At 41.9% G+C, this 22,982-nt stretch overlaps 1 protein-coding gene across 4 annotated transcripts in view; it reads left to right on the plus strand.

Moving 5' to 3' along the window:
* The first annotated feature begins 12,595 nt into the window (after nt 1-12,595).
* The window catches only part of LOC127621296 (properdin-like), a 35,112-nt gene continuing 24,725 nt past the window's right edge, over nt 12,596-22,982 (plus strand). Inside the window, exons 1-12 of one of the 4 annotated variants that reach the window (XM_052094832.1) lie at nt 12,596-12,644; nt 13,056-13,134; nt 15,902-15,967; nt 16,556-16,700; nt 20,138-20,304; nt 20,395-20,565; nt 20,752-20,946; nt 21,125-21,298; nt 21,467-21,658; nt 22,015-22,126; nt 22,314-22,440; nt 22,524-22,649. In XM_052094832.1, the coding sequence (XP_051950792.1) occupies nt 15,913-15,967; nt 16,556-16,700; nt 20,138-20,304; nt 20,395-20,565; nt 20,752-20,946; nt 21,125-21,298; nt 21,467-21,658; nt 22,015-22,126; nt 22,314-22,419 (1,317 nt within the window). In that variant the 5' untranslated portion in view covers nt 12,596-12,644; nt 13,056-13,134; nt 15,902-15,912 and the 3' untranslated portion in view covers nt 22,420-22,440; nt 22,524-22,649. Of the gene's footprint in view, nt 12,645-12,975; nt 13,135-13,180; nt 13,466-15,901; nt 15,968-16,555; nt 16,701-20,137; nt 20,305-20,394; nt 20,566-20,751; nt 20,947-21,124; nt 21,299-21,466; nt 21,659-22,014; nt 22,127-22,313; nt 22,441-22,523; nt 22,650-22,982 lie in introns of those variants that run through there. The other 3 variants (XM_052094831.1, XM_052094833.1, XM_052094834.1) reach the window with 3 other exon arrangements.

The following is a 22,982-nucleotide window of genomic DNA, read 5'->3' on the forward strand; positions in this document are numbered from 1 at the left end:
TGGTAAAGTAGTTTCCTTAACTATTCTTATATTGCTGTTATTCTTTATATTTATATTTATTGTAGTGTATTAACTTTGTTGTACCACACTGTGTACTGAATGTTCACATTAAGCAATACAAATATATATATATATATATATATATATATATATATATATATATATATATATATATATATATATATATATATTTATCAATTTAATTTGTGCCACATTTTAACCTTGAAATATATTTTACAAAAAGTGTATTTAAATTATTTTTTTTTATTATTAACAAGAAAAAAACATACAAAACACTCGTAGGGGAGAAATAAGAAATATGCATCAATAGGAACAATACAATTATTGTCTTTATATCAAGAGAATCACTAGTTAAGCTATCTCCGGTACTGATCGGGTAGTGTCAAATAACTACTGTCTTTTTTTTTTTCTTTTTTTTTTTTTAAAGCTTAATAAAGTCATCTTTATTGCCAAAAAAAAGGATACAAATCACAAGTGACTTATCAAAATATACATCAAATTTTCTCAAATAACTACTGTCTACAATTGCCGTAAATTGTTTCGACATACTTCAGACAGGAAGTAGACGCATTTTCGCACATGCGCAGGACCAATCGTGTTTCCGGTACGGATCGAGTAGTGACACATGTCACACATGGCGTGAATGTATGGAAAGCCTTATGGGTCAAAATCCACGTGTTTTGTATCACCGTATTAAGCTTTGAAACGCCGTTTTCTAAATGCCGTAAGGCGTTAAGTAAACTGCGTTATGCGTTACATACATAAACGTCGTACGCCGTCACGCGTTAAATTATCGCGTGTTATTTTAGCGCCTTGCACAACTTAATTAGCCCATTAAAGTCGGAGGATTCAAATCAGTAACGGCAAGGAGTACCTTTGTTTCACACTGCAAATGCACATTAAATGACTGCAGCCGACTTTTGGCTTACTAAGCTGTATATTCGCTAACCAAGACCCTATTTACTTATTTTAATTCACGAATTGGTATTCACTTACTGCAGTGTGTGTGCTGCTAATATTACAGAAGTAGGCCTATTTATTGACTGTTTACAGACATAATTGCTGTTGGCAAGATTGTCAACTTTCTTTGTTATTATGCAAATGTATGATTGCATGAGATATTGTCAGATTTACTTTTAACTTTTGAGCTACTGTAGGAAATAGGAAGATTGTTTATTTAAAAGTTTAATCTGCTGCTCTACAGACAGTCCTGGACATTGACCATTGCTGATTTGTAGTGGTTACATAGGCTGATGTCTTTTAGAAAACGGTGTTTCAAGCTGTTGAATTATCTATAGTCCAAATATGTTTAAGGTGGTTGTGGTTATATTATATGGTAATATTTCATTGACCACACATTTTAATACATAATTTCTGCATCATGTAAAACTTGTATGATCTGCAGAGGTGTACTTGGATTTATTTGTATTTTGTCCTGGGTGATACAACAGTGGTCTTCGACTTAATACAGTATTAGTGTAAATACAGCATCATGCCAAAGCATTCTTTCTTGGTTACTGATGCCATTGAAGAGAAACTGTATTCACATTCGCAAATGATCAATTTATTCTGCAACCAAAAGTGTAATTACAAAGAAACAGTAAGTAGTACCCGGCTGGTCGTGTGATCTTATGTCAGCCCCATGAAAATAGAAAAAGCGAATGGGCAATATAATATAATATAATATAATATAATTGTTGAGAACTCTTACTGAACATCGATGATGTAGTCTGTTTGGGGGAGGAGCAAAGTCTCCACAGCTGCAGTGAGTAATTGATTACCTATGTTTGGTGTGTGTGTACCTGTAGCAAGCAGTTGATGCAAACACATCCGTTCCTTCTCTCTTTGAGAGCTCTTTCATGGAGTTGATGTGTGAATGACTTTGTGTGTTCACTATTCTTGTTTTTATGCTTTGTATATGGTTATTTGAGATTGTCTTTGTTTAGGTTTAACTTTTGATGAATCATTTGCGGCGTTTCACTGTTCTTAATTTGTGGAACTGTTAATGTTGAACTATTTGATTTATAAGATCTGTAATTTATTGTGTAAAGAATCTTCATGATGTTAATTGTTTATTGGATTTCATTGATGAAGTTTATTTGTGTTTTATTTTTTCTTGATTATTGTAGAGACAATGCAACTCTGGGATTTTATTGCACAACTGCTATTGTCAAATAAATGATAATTGGATGAGAATGGGCTTTATTGTGTTTTAATGGACACACCATCCTGGTGGCACCTTACATGAACCAAATGCTTTGAACATATCTTTCAATATTATAAATGACTTCAGCCTGATTAAAATAATTTATTAAAGGTGCACTCTCTTGGACGTTATACTGACACGTCAACCTGTCCAACAACCTGCTGAATTATGTTATATTGCACATTTGCTTTTTCTATTTTCATGGGAGCTGAGATTACACGACCACAGTTTCTCTACAATGGCATCAGTAACCAAGAAATAATGCTTTGGCATGATGCTGTATTTACACTAATACTGTATTAAGTCGAAGATGCAGAAATTATGTATTGAAGTGTGTGTGGTCAATGAAATATCACCATATAATATAACCACAACCACCTTAAACATATTTGGACTATAGATAATTCATCAACAGCTTGAAACAGAAAGCTATGTAACCACTACAAATCAGCAATGGTTGATGTCCAGGACTGTCTGTAGAGCAGCAGATTAAACTTATAAATAAACAATCTTCCAAAGATTTTAAGATTTGAATCTGACAATATCGCATGCAATAACACATTTGCATAATAAGAAGAAAAGTTGACAAACTGGCCAAGCAATTGTGTCTGTAAACAGTAAATAAATACTTATATAATATTAGCAACACACACACACTGCAGTAAGTGAATACCAATTTGTGAATTAAAGTTAGTAAATAGGGTCTTTGTTAGTTAATAATCAGCTTAGTTAGCCAAAAGTGGGCTGCAGTCATCTAATGTGCGTTTGCAATGTGAAACAAAGGGTTGCCATTAAGGATTTGAATCCCTTGACTTGCCATAGATCACTCAAACTTGACAGTTTAAGTTATATACATGAGCAAATTAATTATGGAGGCCCAAACCTGCATAAATAATAAATGAATAAATGTAATAATAATAAAAAAAATAAAGGAATTATATCATTAATTATATCATATAATTAGTTAATTAAATTTATTCCTGAATTTAATATTGTATGACTTTATTCCTTTATTATTTTCTATATTTATTTTTATTCTTTTTAGCTTTTAATTATTTATTCATTTATTTTGCACATTTTTTTATTTATGTGTTCATTTATTTTTTATTTATTCCCACATATATTTATTTCCATATTTATATATTCCCATATATATTTATTTATTTATTTATACATGTATTTATTCTTACGTTTCTGTGTGCAACATGGAAATGAGGGAGGCGGTCCTTGCGGAGCTCCAGTGCATCATTGGATGAGAGCTCGTACTTATCGGGAGCAGATGGACGTCCCACCTTAGCACACTTTGACTCGCACAGATTTGGAATATGCAGGGAAAAGTACGGAGCCCCCGAAGTGACCTGTGCAAAAAAAAAAATCTAAGAGACTTTCGCGTGCGCACGAGAAACGTTTTGCGTGCGCACGAGAAACGTTTCTCGTCCGCACGCAAAACGTTTCTCGTGCGCACGCGATAGTATCTCGTGCGCACGCGAAAGTATCTCGTGCGCACGCGAAAGTTTCTCGTGCGCACGCGATAGTTTCTCGTGCGCACGCGAAAGTATCTCGTGCGCACGCGAAAGTTTCTTAGATTTTTTTTTTTGCACAGGTCACTTCGGGGGCTCCGTAGAAAAGTTTTGCAGAGCGTTTAACAATCCAGAATGTGCTACAACATTCATACCAGCATACAGCTCTCCTAAAACATCAATAAGCACCACTACTCTAAATGAAACATAGTCATTTGATGCGTGGTTAACGACTTAATTCGCAAGTTGTGCAACTCTCTAGATATATTTTAAGAGTCAGTTATAGATTTATTTTTATTTTTTTATTGCAGATGTATACATACATAAACGATCAGGGAAATGAAGCATGGTTGTATCTTTTACAATGAACAATCATAACAGAAAACAATATTATGGATTTGCAGACATCAAAATATGAAGTTATATACACAGAAAAAAGAAAGAAAAGGACAAGGTTAAATCATATCATTTATGAAACTTGCCCATTTTGTGGTTTTGTTGAAGAAACAGCTCCCCATTTATTTTGTGATTGTAACCAATATATCTTGGATTGACTTAAGCTCTTATGTTTTTAGCCCCACAAATAGCTATAGTTTACAGGATATGGCTATGACCTAACATCACATCAAAACAAGTCAAGAGTAATCGAGCACACGCTTCAATCTATAATAAGCCAATGGTAAACAAGACCCGCCCACATAATTATCATACAAGAGACAGAAATGTAAGAATAAATACAAAAATAAATAAATATGGGAATATTTAAATATATAAATAAATAATATGGGAATAGATACATATAAAATAATAATAAAAAAAAAAAAAAAAAACAAATGAAAGAATAAAACATGTTTTAAAGAATAAAAATAAAAAGAGAAAATAATAGCCTAAATAAAGGAAAAAAGGTCATACAAAAATAAATTCAGGAATAACTTGAATTAAAAACTAATCATATTTGTTTTATCAAGACATTTATTCCTTTATTTATTTTCTTATTATTACATTTATTTATTTATGTATTTATTTATTATTTTTGCATGTTTTGTCCTCCATAATGAATGGGCTAATTAAGTTATGTGAGGCGCTAAAAATGAACACGCGTTAACTTAACGGCGTTAATGCCGTTTACTTAAACCCTTATGGCGTTTAGAAAACGGTGGCGATACAAAACAAGTGAATTTTGACCGTTATTGCTTCCCATATGAATGTTACGTCATGTAAGGTGGTTAGATTCAGTCAGTAGTACACAAACGATGAAAATTAACGAAGCTCTTTGAATCATGTCACATTCAATTAAATGTTATTTCCCGCAAGTTTAAATTGTTCCGAAACAGGCTGGTCCATTCAAATCAATGGTGCTCTCAACAACTGGTTATGTTTTGTGGGATAACAATCATTGTACACTGATGACATTTTAAAGAAAATGAATGATGATTACTTTTATGTTGTAGAAATCCTTTTATAACATTAAATCGTATAAGTGTTCAACACTGTTTAAAGCCTTACGATTGGTAAAATCACATAGGAGTAAATATATTTTTTATAATAGTGTTAACTGAATAAAGTATTTAGTTAGAAAGTAATACACAAAATTAAATTGCTGATAGTATATTACTGCTATGTACTATTCTTAGTAGACTACTAAATTAAATAAAAAATCAAATAGCTTTAATTAAATGTTTTAGTAGCTACCATTAGCTTAAAATAAGCTATTAAATGACCATACACTAGTTGTAAGTTTCACATGTTCCTGTAGATGGGGACAATAAACAGGAGATTTAAAGGGATAGTTCACTCAAAAATGAAAATTCTGTCATCATTTACTTGCCCTCATGCCATCCTAGATGTGTATGACTTTCTTTCTTCTGGTGAACACAAACAAAGATATTTAGAAGAATATCTCAGTTCTGTAGGTCCATACAATGCAAGTGAATGTTGACCAGAACTTTGAAGCTCCAAAAGGGCATAAAAGTAATCCATAAGACCCCAGTGCAGGGGCGAAAATTTCATCAAAATGTTGGGGGGGACAATTCTCAAGAGCAATTTTTGAAGGGGACACCAAGGTTCCCTATCGAGAGGTCTCTCCTATTGCGTAAGTAGCTTACGCTATGGGAAAACTCAGTTTCTCGAGAAATATTGAAGTCTTTATGTAAAACGCATTGCAGCTGCACAGCAGACAGTGATGAGCGAGGCAGCTCGGTCATTGGCTGTGCTGCGGCAACTGCTCGAACCAGTGACGGGCGACTTAGAACGCGCGACCAATGGGGCGCGTCCGCGATTCACGCGCTCAGAGCCTGCTGAAATTAGCATATGAGGGCTATATAATGAACGTCCCGTCATGCCAGTTCTTTTAGATTTAATCTCCTTCAGCGAAGACCTTCCCTTCGCTGGATCCTCCGGATTTTTGGAGTCTTTCGCCGCCGTGGACAAGCTTACAGCGGGATTGCTGAGAGGACGCCGGCATCTTCAGCCGCCTTCGAAGCCTTTTGCTACGCCATCCGGCGCGCATCGCATATCCTTTACTGAACAAGCGTTCGCCCCCGAGACGCTTTTAAGAGTAAAAGAGTTATTTTCCAGGCGTTGTTTCAAATGCCTTCAGCCTGCGCCTCGTGCAGAGGCCCTCTTTCCGACGGAGATCGGCACACCATCTGCACTCGCTGCCTGGGTCTGGACCACGCAGAAGCTGCACTCATTCAGGGCGGTTTTCACCGCAAGCGAGTCGGCTGCCCCCGTGCTGCCACCTCTGTTCGAGCCACGCAAGAAAAAGCGCCGCTCACAGAGGCTGCCAGAGCACCCCGTCTCCGGTGATGTCACGCCGGCTCAGTCCCCGCGGGTATCACCGCTACCAGATGTCTCCCCGCCGCCGGTCCATTTCGCGAGAGCGGACCTGCACCCCTCCAACAAAGCGGTGGGTCTCGTCTCGTTCGGCACATCAGGGGACGACGACGGAAAGGATGACAGCCTCACTCTTGATGCTGCATCCGACGACTGGCCGGCACCAGCATGGACTCGGAGATCGTCCGTATCCTGTCTAAGGCCGTGGAAGACCTCGGGCTCGACTGGTCTTCTCCGGAAGAACCCGCCCGCAGCCGGCTGGATGAGTGGTTCCTGCAGGGGCGCCAGCAGGCCCCCCGACAGAGACCCTCTCCTTTCTTCCCTGAGGTGCACGACGAGCTCACAAAGTCGTGGAAAGCCCCGCACTCGGCTCGCCTAAAGCCTTCTTTCTCTTCTTCGCTCTCCTCAGTGGACGGCGCGAGAGAAAGAGGCTACGAGGCAACTCCGCCCCTAGAGGAGAATGTGGCCAACCATCTATGCCCACCCTCCACCGCTGGATGGAAGGCCAGAGCTTCTCACCCATCGAAGCCGTGCAGAACCACATCAGCTCTCACCGGTCGCGCATACGCCGCCGCCGGTCAAGCTGCGTCAGCGCTGCATTCGATGGCGGTTCTACAAGTGTTTCAGGCCAAACTTCTCCGCTCTATGGACGAGTCTGGACCTGAACCTGACGCTTTTAAGGACCTGCGCAGTGCTACGGACGTAGCTCTGCGAGCCACAAAGGCCACCGCCCAATCCATTGGCCGGGCCATGGCTAATTTGATCGTCCTTGAGCGCCATCTGTGGCTAACGCTAACGGAGATGAAGGACGCGGATAAGGCACCCTTCCTTGATGCACCTGTCACTCCGAGCGGCCTGTTCGGACCTACAGTGAGAGATTTCACAGAGCGCTTCACTGAGGCACGGAAGGATTCGCAAGCTATGCATCACTTCCTGCCTAAGCGCTCCAGCTCATCTCAAAAACCGCCCCAGCAGCAGCAGCGAGCCAGGGCAGAGCCGCCCGTCTCCCAGCCGAAGAGCAGACCTGAAAAGGACGCTCGACGCCGCTCGCGTTCCGCTGGCCGAAGAAAGCCGCAGGAGCAACGAGGCCCTCGACCCAGAATCACCCTGAACACAGAGCCTCGTAAGTCTTCCTAGCAGCAGGAAGAAAGAGAGGAGTACGCGTCTCGCAAATGCCGAACCGCTCCCTCGCAAACATTTAAAACATTACCCAGTCCCCTTACAGGCGGCTGGAAATGTCTATACAGCAGTCAATGGGCCAGTCATAAAACTCGCTCACCTGCAATCAAACGCCGTTTTCACAGCGACACACAGAAATCACCAAAAGAGTCATTTTCTGCCTGTGTCACTAAGGGTTCACATGTCCACACTAAAGTGCGCATTCCCACATATCAATACTGTCCAAACAGTGCCAAACACCTCCCCAGCTCAGACTGGATGTCTCAAAAATGTAGATCGTGTGCCTATTGTCATGTATGCACCACTACACACAAGCACTGTTCCCACAGTTATAAACACTTCCCCAGTAAAAACGGGAAGTGCTGTAAGTTTAGCGCGTGTGCCTGCCATATTGCACGCACCCCTACACACAGCTACCCACACAGTTTCAAACAGCTATGCCGCAAACATCACAGATGCAATGCGCAAGCTAAGAAACTCCCCGCTAAATGCGGAAAGCTTTATGAATGTGGCGCGCGTGCCCATAATGATGAATGCACCCCCACTTCAAAACACTGTTCATACAGTTTCAAGCACCTCTCCGACTCATGCTGTGAGCATTTTGGAAATAGCGCATGTGCCTGTACTCTCACACGCACCTCTGCACTCGGCACTCAATCACGGCTGCTCAGCCGCACCTGCACCTCTGAGAGCCGTAGATTCTGTGTTAGCACAAAGCGATTTGCCGGCGGGGCCCATACGTCACTGCGACACGCCCCAGCCGGCATTCAGCCCATATCTGTGCGAGCAGAAGCCTGGGAAAAAATCCCGACATGCCGAAATGGGTTTTGAACATAATAAAACACGGATACTCACTTCAATTCGCTCGCAGACCACCCCGCTTTTCAGCGGTGGTCGAGACGAAAGTGAGGAAAGATATGTCACATATTCTACGCACCGAGGTGCTCAAACTGATAGAGAAGGGCGCTATAGAAACTGTTCCTCCCTCTTTGAGCGAGGCGGGTTTCTACAGCCGCTATTTTCTCGTCCCGGAAAAGGACGATGGCCTTCGCCCCATCCTGGATCTCAGACATCTGAACAAAGCGTTAATGATTCGCTCGTTCAGAATGTTAACAACCAAACATATCCTCGCGCAAGTTCGCCCCGGGAATTGGTTTCTATCAGTGGATTTGAAAGACGCTTACTTTCACATCCCGATAGCGCCTCACCACAGGCCCTTTCTGAGATTCGCTTTCGAGGGACAGTCATACCAGTACACAGTACTACCATTCGGCCTATCATTGGCCCCCCGTACATTCACGAAATGTATGGACGCAATGTATGGACAGCAGGGAGTGCGGATACTGAATTACCTTGACGATTGGCTGATCATAGCACAATCAGAGGTTCAGTTAATGACACACAGATCTTGGACTATCAGCCATTTACAATGCCTGGGTCTGAGAATAAATTTTGCAAAGAGCGTGCTATCCCCCAGCCAGAATATTTCTTTTCTGGGAATAGTGCTAGACTCAGTGCAGATGACAGCGCGCCTCTCATCAGAGCGCGCGCTCTCTATTCGACGCCTTGCAACATCGTTCAGAACGGGCGCGCACGATTTCAAAGGATGCTCGGTCTCATGGCCTCGGCATCAGCTGTACTCCAGCTAGGATTGTTGCACATGCGTCCTCTCCAGCGCTGGCTCAAGAGCCGTGTCCCCACTCACGCGTGGCACTCGGGCCACTTTTTGATCAGAGCGAATCACGGCTGTATAAAAGCCCTGACGGCCTGGAAAGCCATAAACTGGTATCAAACCGGCGTCAGTCTGGGCGTGAATACGCAGAGAAAAATTATCATGACAGATGCCTCCAAAATAGGATGGGGGCCCTTTACGAGGGCAGGCCTGTTTCCGGCTTTTGGTCAAACCCGGAAAAGCGCCTACACATAATCTGTCTGGAAACGAAAGCGGTCGCCTTGGCTCTCAGAGCCCTGCTTCCATACCTGCAAAACGAACACGTCCTGGTCCGTACAGATGATGCAATCTTCCCCATGGCTGATTCCGCTGAGGCAAGACCTCCTCGGACAGGCCAGCGGGATGATTCTTCATCCCCGCCCCGATCTGTGGGCCCTCCATGCATGGCCCCTCAACGGGTTCCCGAGAACCTCCCCAGTGGAGTTCTGAAAACCATTACTGAGGCGCGAGCCCCCTCTACGAGGCGCTTGTATGCCCAAAAGTGGAAAGTGTTCAGTGACTGGTGTGATACCAAGAGCTTGAACCCCAAAACGTGTGAGATACCAAGTGTACTCGCCTTTTTGCAGGAGCTGCTGGAGGCGGGCCGCACACCCTCCACGCTCAAAGTCTATGTGGCTGCCATAGCGGCGTCACACAATCCTGATAAAGGACATTCATTAGGAAAAAAACGATCTGATCGTTCGTTTCCTAAGAGGCGCCAGGAGGACGAACCCTCCTCGCCCACCTTCGGTGCCGATCTGGGACCTGGCCACGGTCCTGGACGCACTCAAAGGTGCCCCGATCGAACCTCTCCGAACCGTGCACCTCAAGCAGCTCTCGCTCAAAACCACGCTCTTGCTGGCACTCGCTTCAGTTAAAAGAGTGGGCGACCTGTACGCGCTGTCATCAAGCGCTGCTTGCCTGGAATTTGGACCTAACGACTGCAGAGTTGTCCTTAAGCCAAAGCACGGGTATATTCCTAAGGTGCTCTCTACACCCTTCAGAGCACAGGTGATATCTCTGGCAGCGCTATCATCCTCAGCAGACGAAGGTGATGCAAATTTACTCTGCCCGGTCAGGGCGCTCAGAGTATATTTGGAACGTTCTGCCCTGTTCAGACAGACGGAACAATTATTCGTATGCTTTGGCGGCCGAACTAAGGGTCTCGCTGCCTCAAAGCAACGAATATCGCGCTGGATAGTGGATGCTATAGCGCTAACTTATGGAGCCAAGGGCCTTCAATGCCCCTTAGGCGTCAGAGCTCACTCTACGAGGAGCATGGCCTCCTCGTGGGCATGGTCGAGTGGGATACCCATTGAAGATATTTGTGCGGCGGCAGGCTGGGCCTCGCCTTCAACATTTATCAGGTTTTATAACCTACAGGTCCCCTCACTGCATTCCAACATTCTATCAGTCTGACTGTGGAATGAACTGGAGTATGTATATGCTGGGCATCATCTCCTCCCTTATAAGGTCCGTCTCTGATCGACTTGGAGGGTTTATTATGCGTACCAGTACACAAAAGCTCAGTACATGAGATATGTGCTTGTGTTTGTACAAGGAGCGCCCCACCTTGAAGGCAAGGGCGCCCTGTCATACCCCACTATATAGCTCGCCGCTGGCCGGCTCGTGGAATATCACTTTGCTTTAAGGCTCAGGCACCTGCCTCTGGCTTTATAGAGCGAAGTAAGCACGCACGGCATTTGGTGTTCCCATAGCGTAAGCTACTTACGCAATAGGAGAGACCTCTCGATAGGGAACGACTCGGTTACTAACGTAACCTCGGTTCCCTGAGAGGAGGAACGACTATTAGCGTAAGCTGCCGTGTCTGTGCTTGGTCAGTTCAGCTTCAGTCGATTGAACCTAAAAGAACTGGCATGACGGGACGCTCATTATATAGCCCTCATATGCTAATTTCAGCAGGCTCTGAGCGCTGAATCGCGGACGCGCCCCATTGGTCGCGCGTTCTAAGTCGCCCGTCACTGATTCGAAGCAGTTGCCGCTGCACAGCCAATGACCGAGCTGCCTCGCTCATCACTGTCTGCTGTGCAGCTGCAATGCGTTTTACATAAAGACTTCAATATTTCTCGAGAAACGGAGTTTTCCCATAGCGTAAGCTACTTACGCAATAGTCGTTCCCTCCTCTCAGGGAACCGAGGTTACGTTAGTAACCGAGTCGTTTTTTTGTTGTTGCCCCGTTTGCATTTGTATTATTTTATTTCTTAAACAATTATTTTAAGAATATATAATTATATTATTTACAATATTTTAATGATATTTTAGGGGGGACAACCCTCAGATGGGGGGGTCCTGACCCCCCCGCGATTTCCGCCTATTCCCCAGTGGTTAAATCCAGATCTTCAGAAGCGATATAAGTGAGGTGAGAAACAGTTCAATATTTTAGTCCTTTTTTTACTATCAACTTTACTCCTTGCCCAGAAGGTGGGATATGCACAAAGAATGCATATTGCCAAAAAAATTAAGAAAAATTTGAAAGTGGAGATTGATAGTAAACAAGGACATAAATATGTATCTGTTTCTCACACACACTTATCATACTGCTTCTGAAGATATGGATTTAACCACTGGAGTCATATGGATTACTTTTATGCTGGCTTTATGTCCTTTTTTAAAGCTTAAACATTTTGGTCTACATTCACTTGTATTGTATGGACCAACTGAACAGATATATTTTTCTAAAAATCTTAATTTGTGTTCTGCAGAAGAAAGTAAGTCATACACATCTGGGATGGCATGAGGGTGAGTAAATGATGAGGTAATTTAATTTTTTGGGTGAACTAATCCCTTTAAGTCAAATAAATTAAGCTTAATGGATTTTGCAATACAAAGTAAAACAAAATGTAATCATACATAACAAAATGTGATATCTAGCAGAATGTTCAAGCTGCTATTTTCCATACAACAAAGTAGAATGGAAAGGACAAGTGTACTGAGTGCTATTTTTCAAGTCTGTTTGAGACAACTGATAGCTTTGTGGGATGAACAGGCTGAACTTTTAGTTGGTTTGCACAAAAAAAATCATAAACTCGATACGCATGAAGATCAGTGAAGTTTCTGGCAGTTTCTCCTCCTCTTTCTTCTCCGTATACGGTGTTGAGAGTGCTGCCCTTCCAGCTATATGCAAACAAAGTTCTTGCATGTCATGTTTGAGGTATTTTTATATATTAATTATTTTTTATTCTTTTTATTTTCTGTGTGTATTTTGGGGGAAATCTGCTTTACAAAGTGCCCCAATTAGAACAAACTATATGCAATTCCAAGTTGTCAGATATTTACGTGTGTGTGTGTGTGTGTGTGTGTGTGTGTGTGTGTGTGTGTGTGTGTTGTGTCATCAATCCTTTCATCATTTTGGCAAAGATGTGGCTTTGTTGTAAAATTAATAGTAAACTATTTATATAAATGACTTCAGATATATGGCTTCAGATAGATCATTTGTTAGAGGGGGGTTTTAAGCTGTGGTATGGTCATGTTACAAAGTGAACTCACATGTTAGAACGTGCCTGCCTATGGGTCACATTGTAACATTTCACTTCACTTCTTTCCTGGAATATTGCTAAGACAGTATTTGCAGTAGGGTAAGCTGGAACAGAGGGACAGTTGAATCACGGTGAATATTTCCATCCTAATGCAAGTTTGAACTTGTGAGTAGACCTTGTGCACATACACAACATTTAACTTTTGGGTCTATCTTCCAAATACATTAACATTTTGAACTTATAAGACTTTACACAACTGCTGTTGAGAAATGCTGAAGGGGTGGAACTGAAACAGTTTTATTAAAAAATTCATCAAATTGATGATTTTGCAAAATTATGTTTCTTATAAGGGAAGTTAACAAGTTTCACAATATACAATTCCTGTAAAATATATATATATATATCTTCAAATGAAAGTCACTGTATGGGGAGGTTGAACCGACCAATCATTGTCATTCTCTTGGAACTACCATAAGAAGAGGAAGAAAACTGTAAGGTAAGTGTTTAACAGAAAACCCTGACAGAGTGAAACTAATACTATACTCATAAACGTAATATTTGTAAAAATATTATAATAAACTTGTTATTTTAGAGTTACCTCGGGATCGTCCCGTATTTAAAGATACAATTATGATTATCGAATCAATACGGGACGCGATTTGTCCTATTTAAGCTGGTCAGATAGCATCAGGGTGAAATCGTTCCAGATCACTAATGTAACATTAATATAACTTGGACTTGGATATAACTTGTAGTGGGCTAAATTACATAACTGTTAATCAGAAGGTCGCTGGTTCGATCCCCACAGCCACCCCCACCGTGTCCTTGAGCAAGGCACTTATCTCCAGGTTGCTCTGGGAGGCTTGTCCCTGTAATAAGAGCACTGTAAGTCGCTTTGGATAAAAGCGTCTGCCAAATGCTTAAAATGTTGGAAAATGTGCTTACGGTGTGTGTAAGGGATCGTCTGAAAAGTCCACACATTGTGCTGAAACGGTAGATTTTGTTTTCTAATTAAATGTTCAATAAGATAAAAAAATATATGAATATAATCACTGAGTCATAAAGAGAAGTACAGGTGAAGGAAAATAAATAAATATATATAACAAATAAACCAACCAATATGTATACATACAATAAAGACTTTACATATATATATATATATATATATATATATATATATATATATATATATATATATATATATATATATATATATATATATATGTAAAGTCTTTATTGTATATATATATATATATATATATATATATATATATATATATATATATATATATATATATATATATACACTCACCTAAAGGATTATTAGGGACACCTGTTCAATTTCTCATTAATGCAATTATCTAATCAACCAATCACATGGCAGTTGCTTCAATGCATTTAGGGGTGTGGTCCTGGTCAAGACAATCTCCTGAACTCCAAACTGAATGTCAGAAAGGGAAAGATAGGTGATTTAAGCAATTTTGAGCGTGGCATGGTTGTTGGTGCCAGACGGGCCGGTCTGAGTATTTCACAATCTGCTCAGTTACTGGGATTTTCACGCACAACCATTTCTAGGGTTTACAAAGAATGGTGTGAAAAGGGAAAAACATCCAGTATGCGGCAGTCCTGTGGGCGAAAATGCCTTGTTGATGCTAGAGGTCAGAGGAGAATGGGCCGACTGATTCAAGCTGATAGAAGAGCAACTTAGCCTGAAATAACCACTCGTTACAACCGAGGTATGCAGCAAAGCATTTGTGAAGCCACAACACGCACAACCTTGAGGCGTATGGGCTACAACAGCAGAAGACCCCACCGTGTACCACTCATCTTCACTACAAATAGGAAAAAGAGGCTACAATTTGCAAGAGCTCACCAAAATTGGACAGTTGAAGACTGGAAAAATGTTGAATGGTCTGATGAGTCTCGATTTCTGTTGAGACATTCAGATGGTAGAGTCAGAATTTGGCGTAAACAGAATGAGAACATGGATCCATCATGCCTTGTTACCACTGTGCAGGCTGCTGGTGGTGGTGTAATGGTGTGGGGGATGTTTTCTTGGCACACTTTAGGCCCCTTAGTGCCAATTGGGCATCGTTTAAATGCCACGGCCGACCTGAGCATTGTTTCTGACCATGTCCATCCCTTTATGGCCACCATGTACCCATCCTCTGATGGCTACTTCCAGCAGGATAATGCACCATGTCACAAAGCTTGAATCATTTCAAATTGGTTTCTTGAACATGACAATGAGTTCACTGTACTAAAATGGCCCCCACAGTCACCAGATCTCAACCCAATAGAGCATCTTTGGGATGTGGTGGAACGGGAGCTACGTGCCCTGGATGTGCAGCCCACAAATCTCCATCAACTGCAAGATGCTATCCTATCAATATGGGCCAACATTTCTAAAGAATGCTTTCAGCACCTTGTTGAATCAATGCCACGTAGAATTAAGGCAGTTCTGAAGGCGAAAGGGGGGTCAAACACAGTATTAGTATGGTGTTCCTAATAATCCTTTAGGTGAGTGTGTATAAAAAATACATATTTTATATATATATATATATATATATATATATATATAAAATATGTATTTTTTTATAAGTCATAGTTCAGGAAAGTTCTCATAAGTTAACATATAAGAAAGGATATACAATTTTCATTAATAACGCATATTAACTCTTTAACACATTTATTACTAAAACTGTGGAGGATATGGTTAGGGGTGGTGATCCCCCCATTTAAGTGTACCTTATTTTAAAATTTCAAAAGTGGCAACCCTATATATGCCTTATGATCAACACTATTATCCAAAAAACCTACACCCAAATGTGTGTGCTATTTGAGTGCTTCTGTGTTCTGCATTCTTACCAGTCAGATTTTTTTTACATAGTTGTTTTGTTTTGTTAACTTATGTTCTTTCACTTAATCTTAGGATATCAAACCATGAACCTGAACTTGTGGGTGGTTGTGCTCCTGGGGACACAAGTCCAGCAATCAGGTTGGTAAAATTTAGTGACAATGTAGCCCATTGAAACTATAAATACTATACATCCTTCTACCAAACTTACCTTTACCTATGTAAGGCTGGCACCAGAATGTATACGCCCAAAAGGCGCTATTTCCGGTAAAAGTCAAAGAATTCAAAAAAAAGTCAAAGTTATAAAATAGAGTTAAATGCGATGATCAAATGTTAAACCAAATGTAATAATAATAGTTAAGATTGGAACATTAATATATCCTTAGAAACTTTTATAATTGGAGTCAGATAAAATAAACGGTGATCATAAAACAAATAATGTAGTTATTTAATTGGAATGAAATAACTTAAACTGAATGCGCACGATAAGACAGAACGCGCAGGAAACCTTCAGCCACTCCATTGGATACCGTCCTTGGGCCATTGGGTGGCCTCTCCCTTACACCTACCACTATATTTCGATACAAATTATTTGATCTCTGATGCAACTGAATCAATTCTTTGTTGAATGCTACTACACAAGTTCATCTGTGCTGCACTAGAAATGTGTCATTCTGTATTGTTTCAATAAATGTTTAATTCATTAATTAGTTTGGTGTCTTTCTGAAGTTTCACAGGTAGTGCAGTGCTTCTCAGAATTTTCCCTGCCCAATGGAATATGTAATGATCTATTGGGTGAGGTTAAACAAGATGAATGTTGCATGAACCCCAACTATGGCTATATAGCAGCAGATGGAGTATGCAAGTCCTGTAGGTAAGTTAAATTGATGTATACATGGGGTGATAATGTTAATTCAACTTAATATTTTATATATGTTGTGAGTGGTGGTGGCGTAGTGGCTAAAGCACAGGCCTGTTAATCAGAAGGTCACAGGTTCTAACCCCACGTCCACCACCATTGTGTCCTTGAGCAAGGCACTTAACTCCAGGTTGTTCCGGGGGGATTGTCCCTGTAATAATTGCACTGTAAGTTGCTTTGGATAAAAGCGTCTGCCAAATGCATAAATGTAAATATTGTGCATTGGAATATTTTATGGTTAAAGCTGAAGTAAGTAATATCTGCACCAAACTCACACCACTGGTTAAGTCAGTAATGTACTTTGTCGGGCTTCTAAAACAAACCTAAGAATGGCTTAATTATATTTGTCTCTGCATATTCAAAAAGTTACACACTTAAGCTTGAAGTAACCTTAGATACTTACAGTATGAACTGGGGATATTTTATAAAGGAAACTAAAGTCTATGCATATATTTAACTTCATGAAACATGAACAATGAGTTAAACTCATTAATACTATCATATGTTAATTTTAATTATTCTTAATTATTTCAAAGTAACTATGTGACCATATTAGGAAATATACTCACTGAGCACTTTTTTAGGAACACTATGGTCCTAATAAAGTGCCTGCTGTTATAGCCCTACCACAGTACAGAGCACTTGCGAATCGTAGTGGGTCTGGCCGCAAATTCCTCCTCTGAATTCACAGGCCAGAAGGCTAGGGAGGAATAACATCCAGGAAAAAAAAGCTTAGTGGATAACCTGGGAGAGAGAGCGCACTGGATCTCTTTGGTGAAGTGTGCTAGGTGCAAGCGGAACACCCAATCAGCTGTTCTGTATTACTGAGTTCTTCTGGCTCGGACCTGATAATACATGTGACGAGACCGAGTCAACCTTGAGATTGTAGAATCTTGCAACGGTATTGGGTGTTGCCCAGCCCGCTGCTCTGTAGATATCTGCTAGGGAGGTGCCATTGTCCAGTGCCCACGAGGATGCCACACTTCTCGTCGAGTGTGCTCGAACCCGCAAGGGGTCTGATAGGCCAGAGAGATAGTGTCAACGACCCAGTGAGGTAACCTCTGTTTGGAGACGTCGTTCCCTTTCCGCCGTCCGCCGAAGCAGACAAAGAGCTGCTCAGAACATCTAAAGCTCTGTGTGCGGTCCAAATAGATACGCAAAGCACATACTAGACACAGCAACGAAAAGGCTGGGTCTGCCTCCTCCTGGGGCAACGCTTGCAGGTTCACAACCTGATCCCTGAAGGATCCCCATAGGAACCTTGGGCACGTAGCCCGGTTGCGGTCTTAGCATGATGTGAGTATCTGCTGGACCGAACTCCAGGCAAGTGTCGCTGACAGAGAACGGTTGCAGGTCCCCAACCCTCAGGACCACTGAGATATCCCAGGAGGGGAACAGGCTTGGCCGGGGAGGATTCAGCCTCCGGGCGCCTCTAAGGAACCTGATAATCAAGTCCTACTTACCCAAGGACTTGCTGTCCACTGCGTCATGGTGGGCCGTGATAGCAGCTTCATACACCTTCAAGGTGGAGGGGGACAGCCTCCCCTCCAACCTCTCTTGCAGAAATGAAAGCACTGACAGAACTGTGCATTTCTGCGGGTCTTCAGACCGGGAAGAACACCAATTTGTGTACAAGCGCCACTTTAGGGCATAAAGCTGCCTGGTAGAGGGAGCTCTGGCTTGGTTGATCATGTCTACAACTGCAGGTGGTAGGTCACTCGGATGCCAGAGAGTGCCCCGTCCCTGGGAAAGAAGGTCCTTCCTCCAGGGTAAATTGCCAGGGAGGTGCTGTCATGCGTGAGATCCGAGAACCAAGTCCAAGTGGGCCAGTAAGGAGCCACTAAATTGACTTGTTCCTCGTCCTCCCTGATCTTGCACAACACCAGTGCAAAAAGGCTCACTGGGGGAAATGCGTACTTGCACAGCCCCCGGGGCCAGCTGAGTGCCAGCACGTCTGTCCCAAGAGGGGCCTCTGTTAGGGAGTACCAGAGCGGGCAGTGGGAATTGTCTTGGGAACCAGCTGAACCAGCCCCAAATCAGCTGGACCAGGACCACCTGGGGATGGTGCCTCCACTCTCCGCTGGGTGAGACCTGTCGAGACAGCGCATCAGCTGACATGTTGAGGTTGCCCGGGACCTGAGTCGCTGCTGACTCCAAAGGCGATTTGTTACATATGACGAGAGCGCACGCTGCCTTGGCGATTTATGTATGCTATCGTCGCGGTGCTGTCTGAACGGATCAAGAACTCTAGGCAGTTGATGTGCCAATGCAGCAGGGGCCCTATCCAGAAGCCAGCGGTTGAGAGGCTTCTGTGGTGACAACGACACGCGAGGTCGGTTGTCAAGTCTTCTGCGTCAGGCGCCTGAACGTTCTCCGATGAAGCGGCGACGTCATCATCCAACTCAGAGGGCTCAAGGGAGAACACGGGCTGGCCGTGAGGCTAACCACACTCACCTCAAGCCTGGACGGAAGCAAGAGAGTGTGCTGGCGTGCAGGTGGTTCGTGGGGACGTACCTGGCGAAAGCCCGCTGCCATCCCCAAATCGCCTCCATTGCCAGCTGGGTCGTCCACAATCTCGGGGGAAAAAGGAGCCACGCAGGGGGGCAGCTGAAGTGGCATTCACTTGGAGAAATGAAAGCCATGACCGCAATGTTGCCATGGTCATATTCTAGTAGTGAGTACATGAACCGCTCACGAACGCTGCCTCAGTATGATCACTACCCAAGCACACAAGGCAGCATCTTGACCGTCAGTTTTGGAGAGAAATCAACCGCATCCAAGAACTACACAGGGGCGGAAGGGCATCTTTAAAAAGATGCGTCCTGAAAAGGACATTCAACGCCTACTGTGTATTGCTCTTTTGCAAGTGAAAATAAACTCTTTTAGAGGGAAAATACTTTTAGAATTATGCACTCTTTTAAAAGAAGCGCTGTCGAAGCACCCAGGGTCGTGGACTGCACAGTTTCTCCCCACAGAGAGGGAGAAAGCCACTGGTAACGCACCGTAGATCCAACAGCAATGCTCTGCTATAGAGGTGAGTGGAACAATAGTGAGATTCAGCTTGCTGCTTCACAACCGCTCAGCTCCGAATAAAAAATCTGACTGACAGACACACGAACACTTCCCTTTATACTCGTATGTCCAGGGCCGGGACATGCAAATTCTGTCTGGCAATTTCTCATTGGCCTTTTCTCAATTTCAGAGGTAGGCAAGGCTCTAAAAAAGTGACAGAAGGGGAACATATTTTTCACCATTTTAAAGGTTGACATGAACATTATGCATTGCACTGCTCCCACAATCTGGACCCATGGTTATTTATAATTTAAGATGTAAGATGTAATAATTCAAATATCACTAAGAAAGTTTTTTTTTTAATATTTGATAACATCCAGGCGGGCAGCATGGACTGAGTGGTCTTCCTGGGGCAAATGCTCAGTGCCTTGCACAGAGGGAGTTAGGCAAAGGCACCGTATGTGTTACGGAATAGGGTCTTGCTCAGATCCAGAGAAACTGGGAAGTCTTCAAACTGAACCATGTATGGAAAAGGAATGTTGCCCAGGTAAAAATGACAGCATAGCTGAATATTACAATTTAGGCATAAGTAGGTCTCTGTTATATTTCTAATGTTTTTATATATTTGTGATTTCAGTGGATGGAGGATGGACAGAGTGGGACAATTGGCAGCCATGTTCAGTCACATGTGAAAACGGAATAAAAAAAAGGCAAAGAACATGCTCTAACCCGCCTCCACATTGTGGGGGCTCCTGTAGCGGTGAAGCGGAAGAAACTGCCCCTTGTGAAACTGAAGTAGTCTGCCCAAGTAAGGAATGCGTTTTATCTCTCTCTATTTTTTAAATCATCAATTAAATGTAATCACTGCCCTATTCATGCAGACTAAATGACAAAATCCAGGATCTATAACTACAAAGCTTTTGACAAGACAAAATAAATAAATAAATGATTTTGGACACCAAAAATTTAGATCATGGTCTGTTTTGATGCCTAGCTCATGGTGGGTGGTCTGATTGGGGAAGCTGGGGTCCTTGTGGAGGAACCTGTACTCATGAAGGACACGATACCCCAAAAGAGCTTAGAAAAAGGACATGCACCAAACCTCGTCCATCCATGGTTCCACGTGGCAGAGACTGTGATGGCTCTGACACAGACAGCCGCCTTTGCACAGGACTACCTTTTTGCCCACGTAACATACTGTATTTTCTTTAATAAAACAATTATCTGAAAGTAACACTACATGTTTACAGAGTTCAGCCCGCCCAATGGCTGATAACTATGTAGCCTATAGAAAGCAGACCTTTACATCTCTGCTAAAAATATAGCAATAACCAAGACAGTACACAAATATGAATGATTTTCCTTAGGTGATGGAAACTGGGGCCCTTGGTCAGAATTAACAGCCTGCCCTGTGACATGTGGGGTGGGCCGGCAGAAACAAAGAAGGACGTGTGATTCTCCTGAACCGAAATATGGTGGCAAACAGTGCCAAGGTGATGACCAAAAGTTTGGTCTCTGCACTGTTTCAGTCCACTGTCCAAGTAAGTACACAATGAAAGATTTTTCTAAACAAAAATCCATGTAATATAAAGCATTTGAGCAAATTGATTGCTTAATGTCCTGACAGATTGCCTAACATTTTGAAAAATAACATTTCACATTGAAAGTGTCAAGTTTTCTCTCTCTCTTTCTCTCTCTCTCTCCCTTAGTACATGGGGTATGGACTGAATGGGGTCCATGGGGTGAATGTAAACCGCCTTCAAAAAGAACAATCCGTTGTAGGAGCAGGGAGGGAACCCGAAGGAGAGAGAGGGACTGTGCTGACAGAGATTTTGAGGGAAATTTTTGCGAGGGAGAGATTGTGCAACACGGCAACTGCTATGATATTGAGGGCTGTGAAAGTGAGTGCAAAGAAAAATCCTTCTGAACAAGCAGCATAGAAAGGGACTTTTTTCCCTTTCAGTCCAAAATGACATACCATTTGCTTTATTCCATTGGATATAATCTAGTGTTGTAATGGTTCACAAATGGAGTCATTAATGCATGCATATTTCAAACTTGGACTTGGAGCCAATAGTGCCTAAGTGTAAATCTGTACACCATTAGGCTCCAAGCATATATTGAATACTGATATTAGATGATGGGGTGTGGTCTTCATTTCTGTCAGAATCTTGATATTGCAATGCAAACTATCAAAGGTGTAATGTCATCTTTTAAAAACTAATATAAGGCTCTTTCTCGCTATCACTGTGATCAGTGAATGCTGTCTTGTCTGAGTGGAGTAAATGGAGTTATTGCAAACCTAACTGTGGGTCAAAATCCAAACAAACAAGAGAAAGAGTGTGTATTGCTGACATCTCTGCATACAGGTAGGAGAGTCACATTTCATGCTCCCAAATGAAAATTACTTTTAAAATGTATCTATTAAAAATGGGTAAAACAAACACACATACACAGCAACACAAAAATCACAGATTGCAATAATATTAACATGCATATTTTGTATATTGTTTCAAAATCAGTTAAACTTTCTGTTGTTTCTGTTATCTCCCAAAGTTCCCAAAACATCCAGATTTTCTCAGGAATTCCAATTATTGATTGCAAGGATGTTCCAAATGAAACACAGATAAGAGCATGTAAAAATGTCCCTGAGTGTCCCTGAGGATAAGGTTGCAATATTCAGGTAATATTATGTTCTTATCTGAAGTATATGAATTCAAAGGTGAAAGGTTGTAACAATGTATTCTCCATTCACCATTTCCACAGCTATTGAAGATAAGAGGACCAGTGGCTGTACACAATAAGCCCTTCAGCAAGGAACCGCATCACGTCAAGATGTTGTCTTATGAAATACATTATGACATAAATGTTTTATTAGCCTTTGTAATATGACATGAATTGATTCATTTGAAAATGCTGAATAATGCAAACTTTTATTATGAATTCTGCATTGGTACCAAAGTACAGTATTAAAATAATGCAATATTATATAGTGTATGTGATAAAATATTAGCCCTAAGAGACCCATTGTAGCAGAATTGTGTAACACCCCCACCACTTGATGAGAGGAGAATATAAGGGGTTTAAAAACAACAGGACACTGTGCAGCAGCTGCTGTTTTACTGGCTGAATAGTTTATAAAATTTATCTTTACACTTACAATTATAATTATTAGTGAATCCTTAAACGTTAACATTTTCAAAAGTATAACCACAAGACTTACAA

Source organism: Xyrauchen texanus, chromosome 27 (genome assembly GCF_025860055.1).
Source record: "Xyrauchen texanus isolate HMW12.3.18 chromosome 27, RBS_HiC_50CHRs, whole genome shotgun sequence".
Lineage (NCBI taxonomy): Eukaryota > Metazoa > Chordata > Actinopteri > Cypriniformes > Catostomidae > Xyrauchen > Xyrauchen texanus.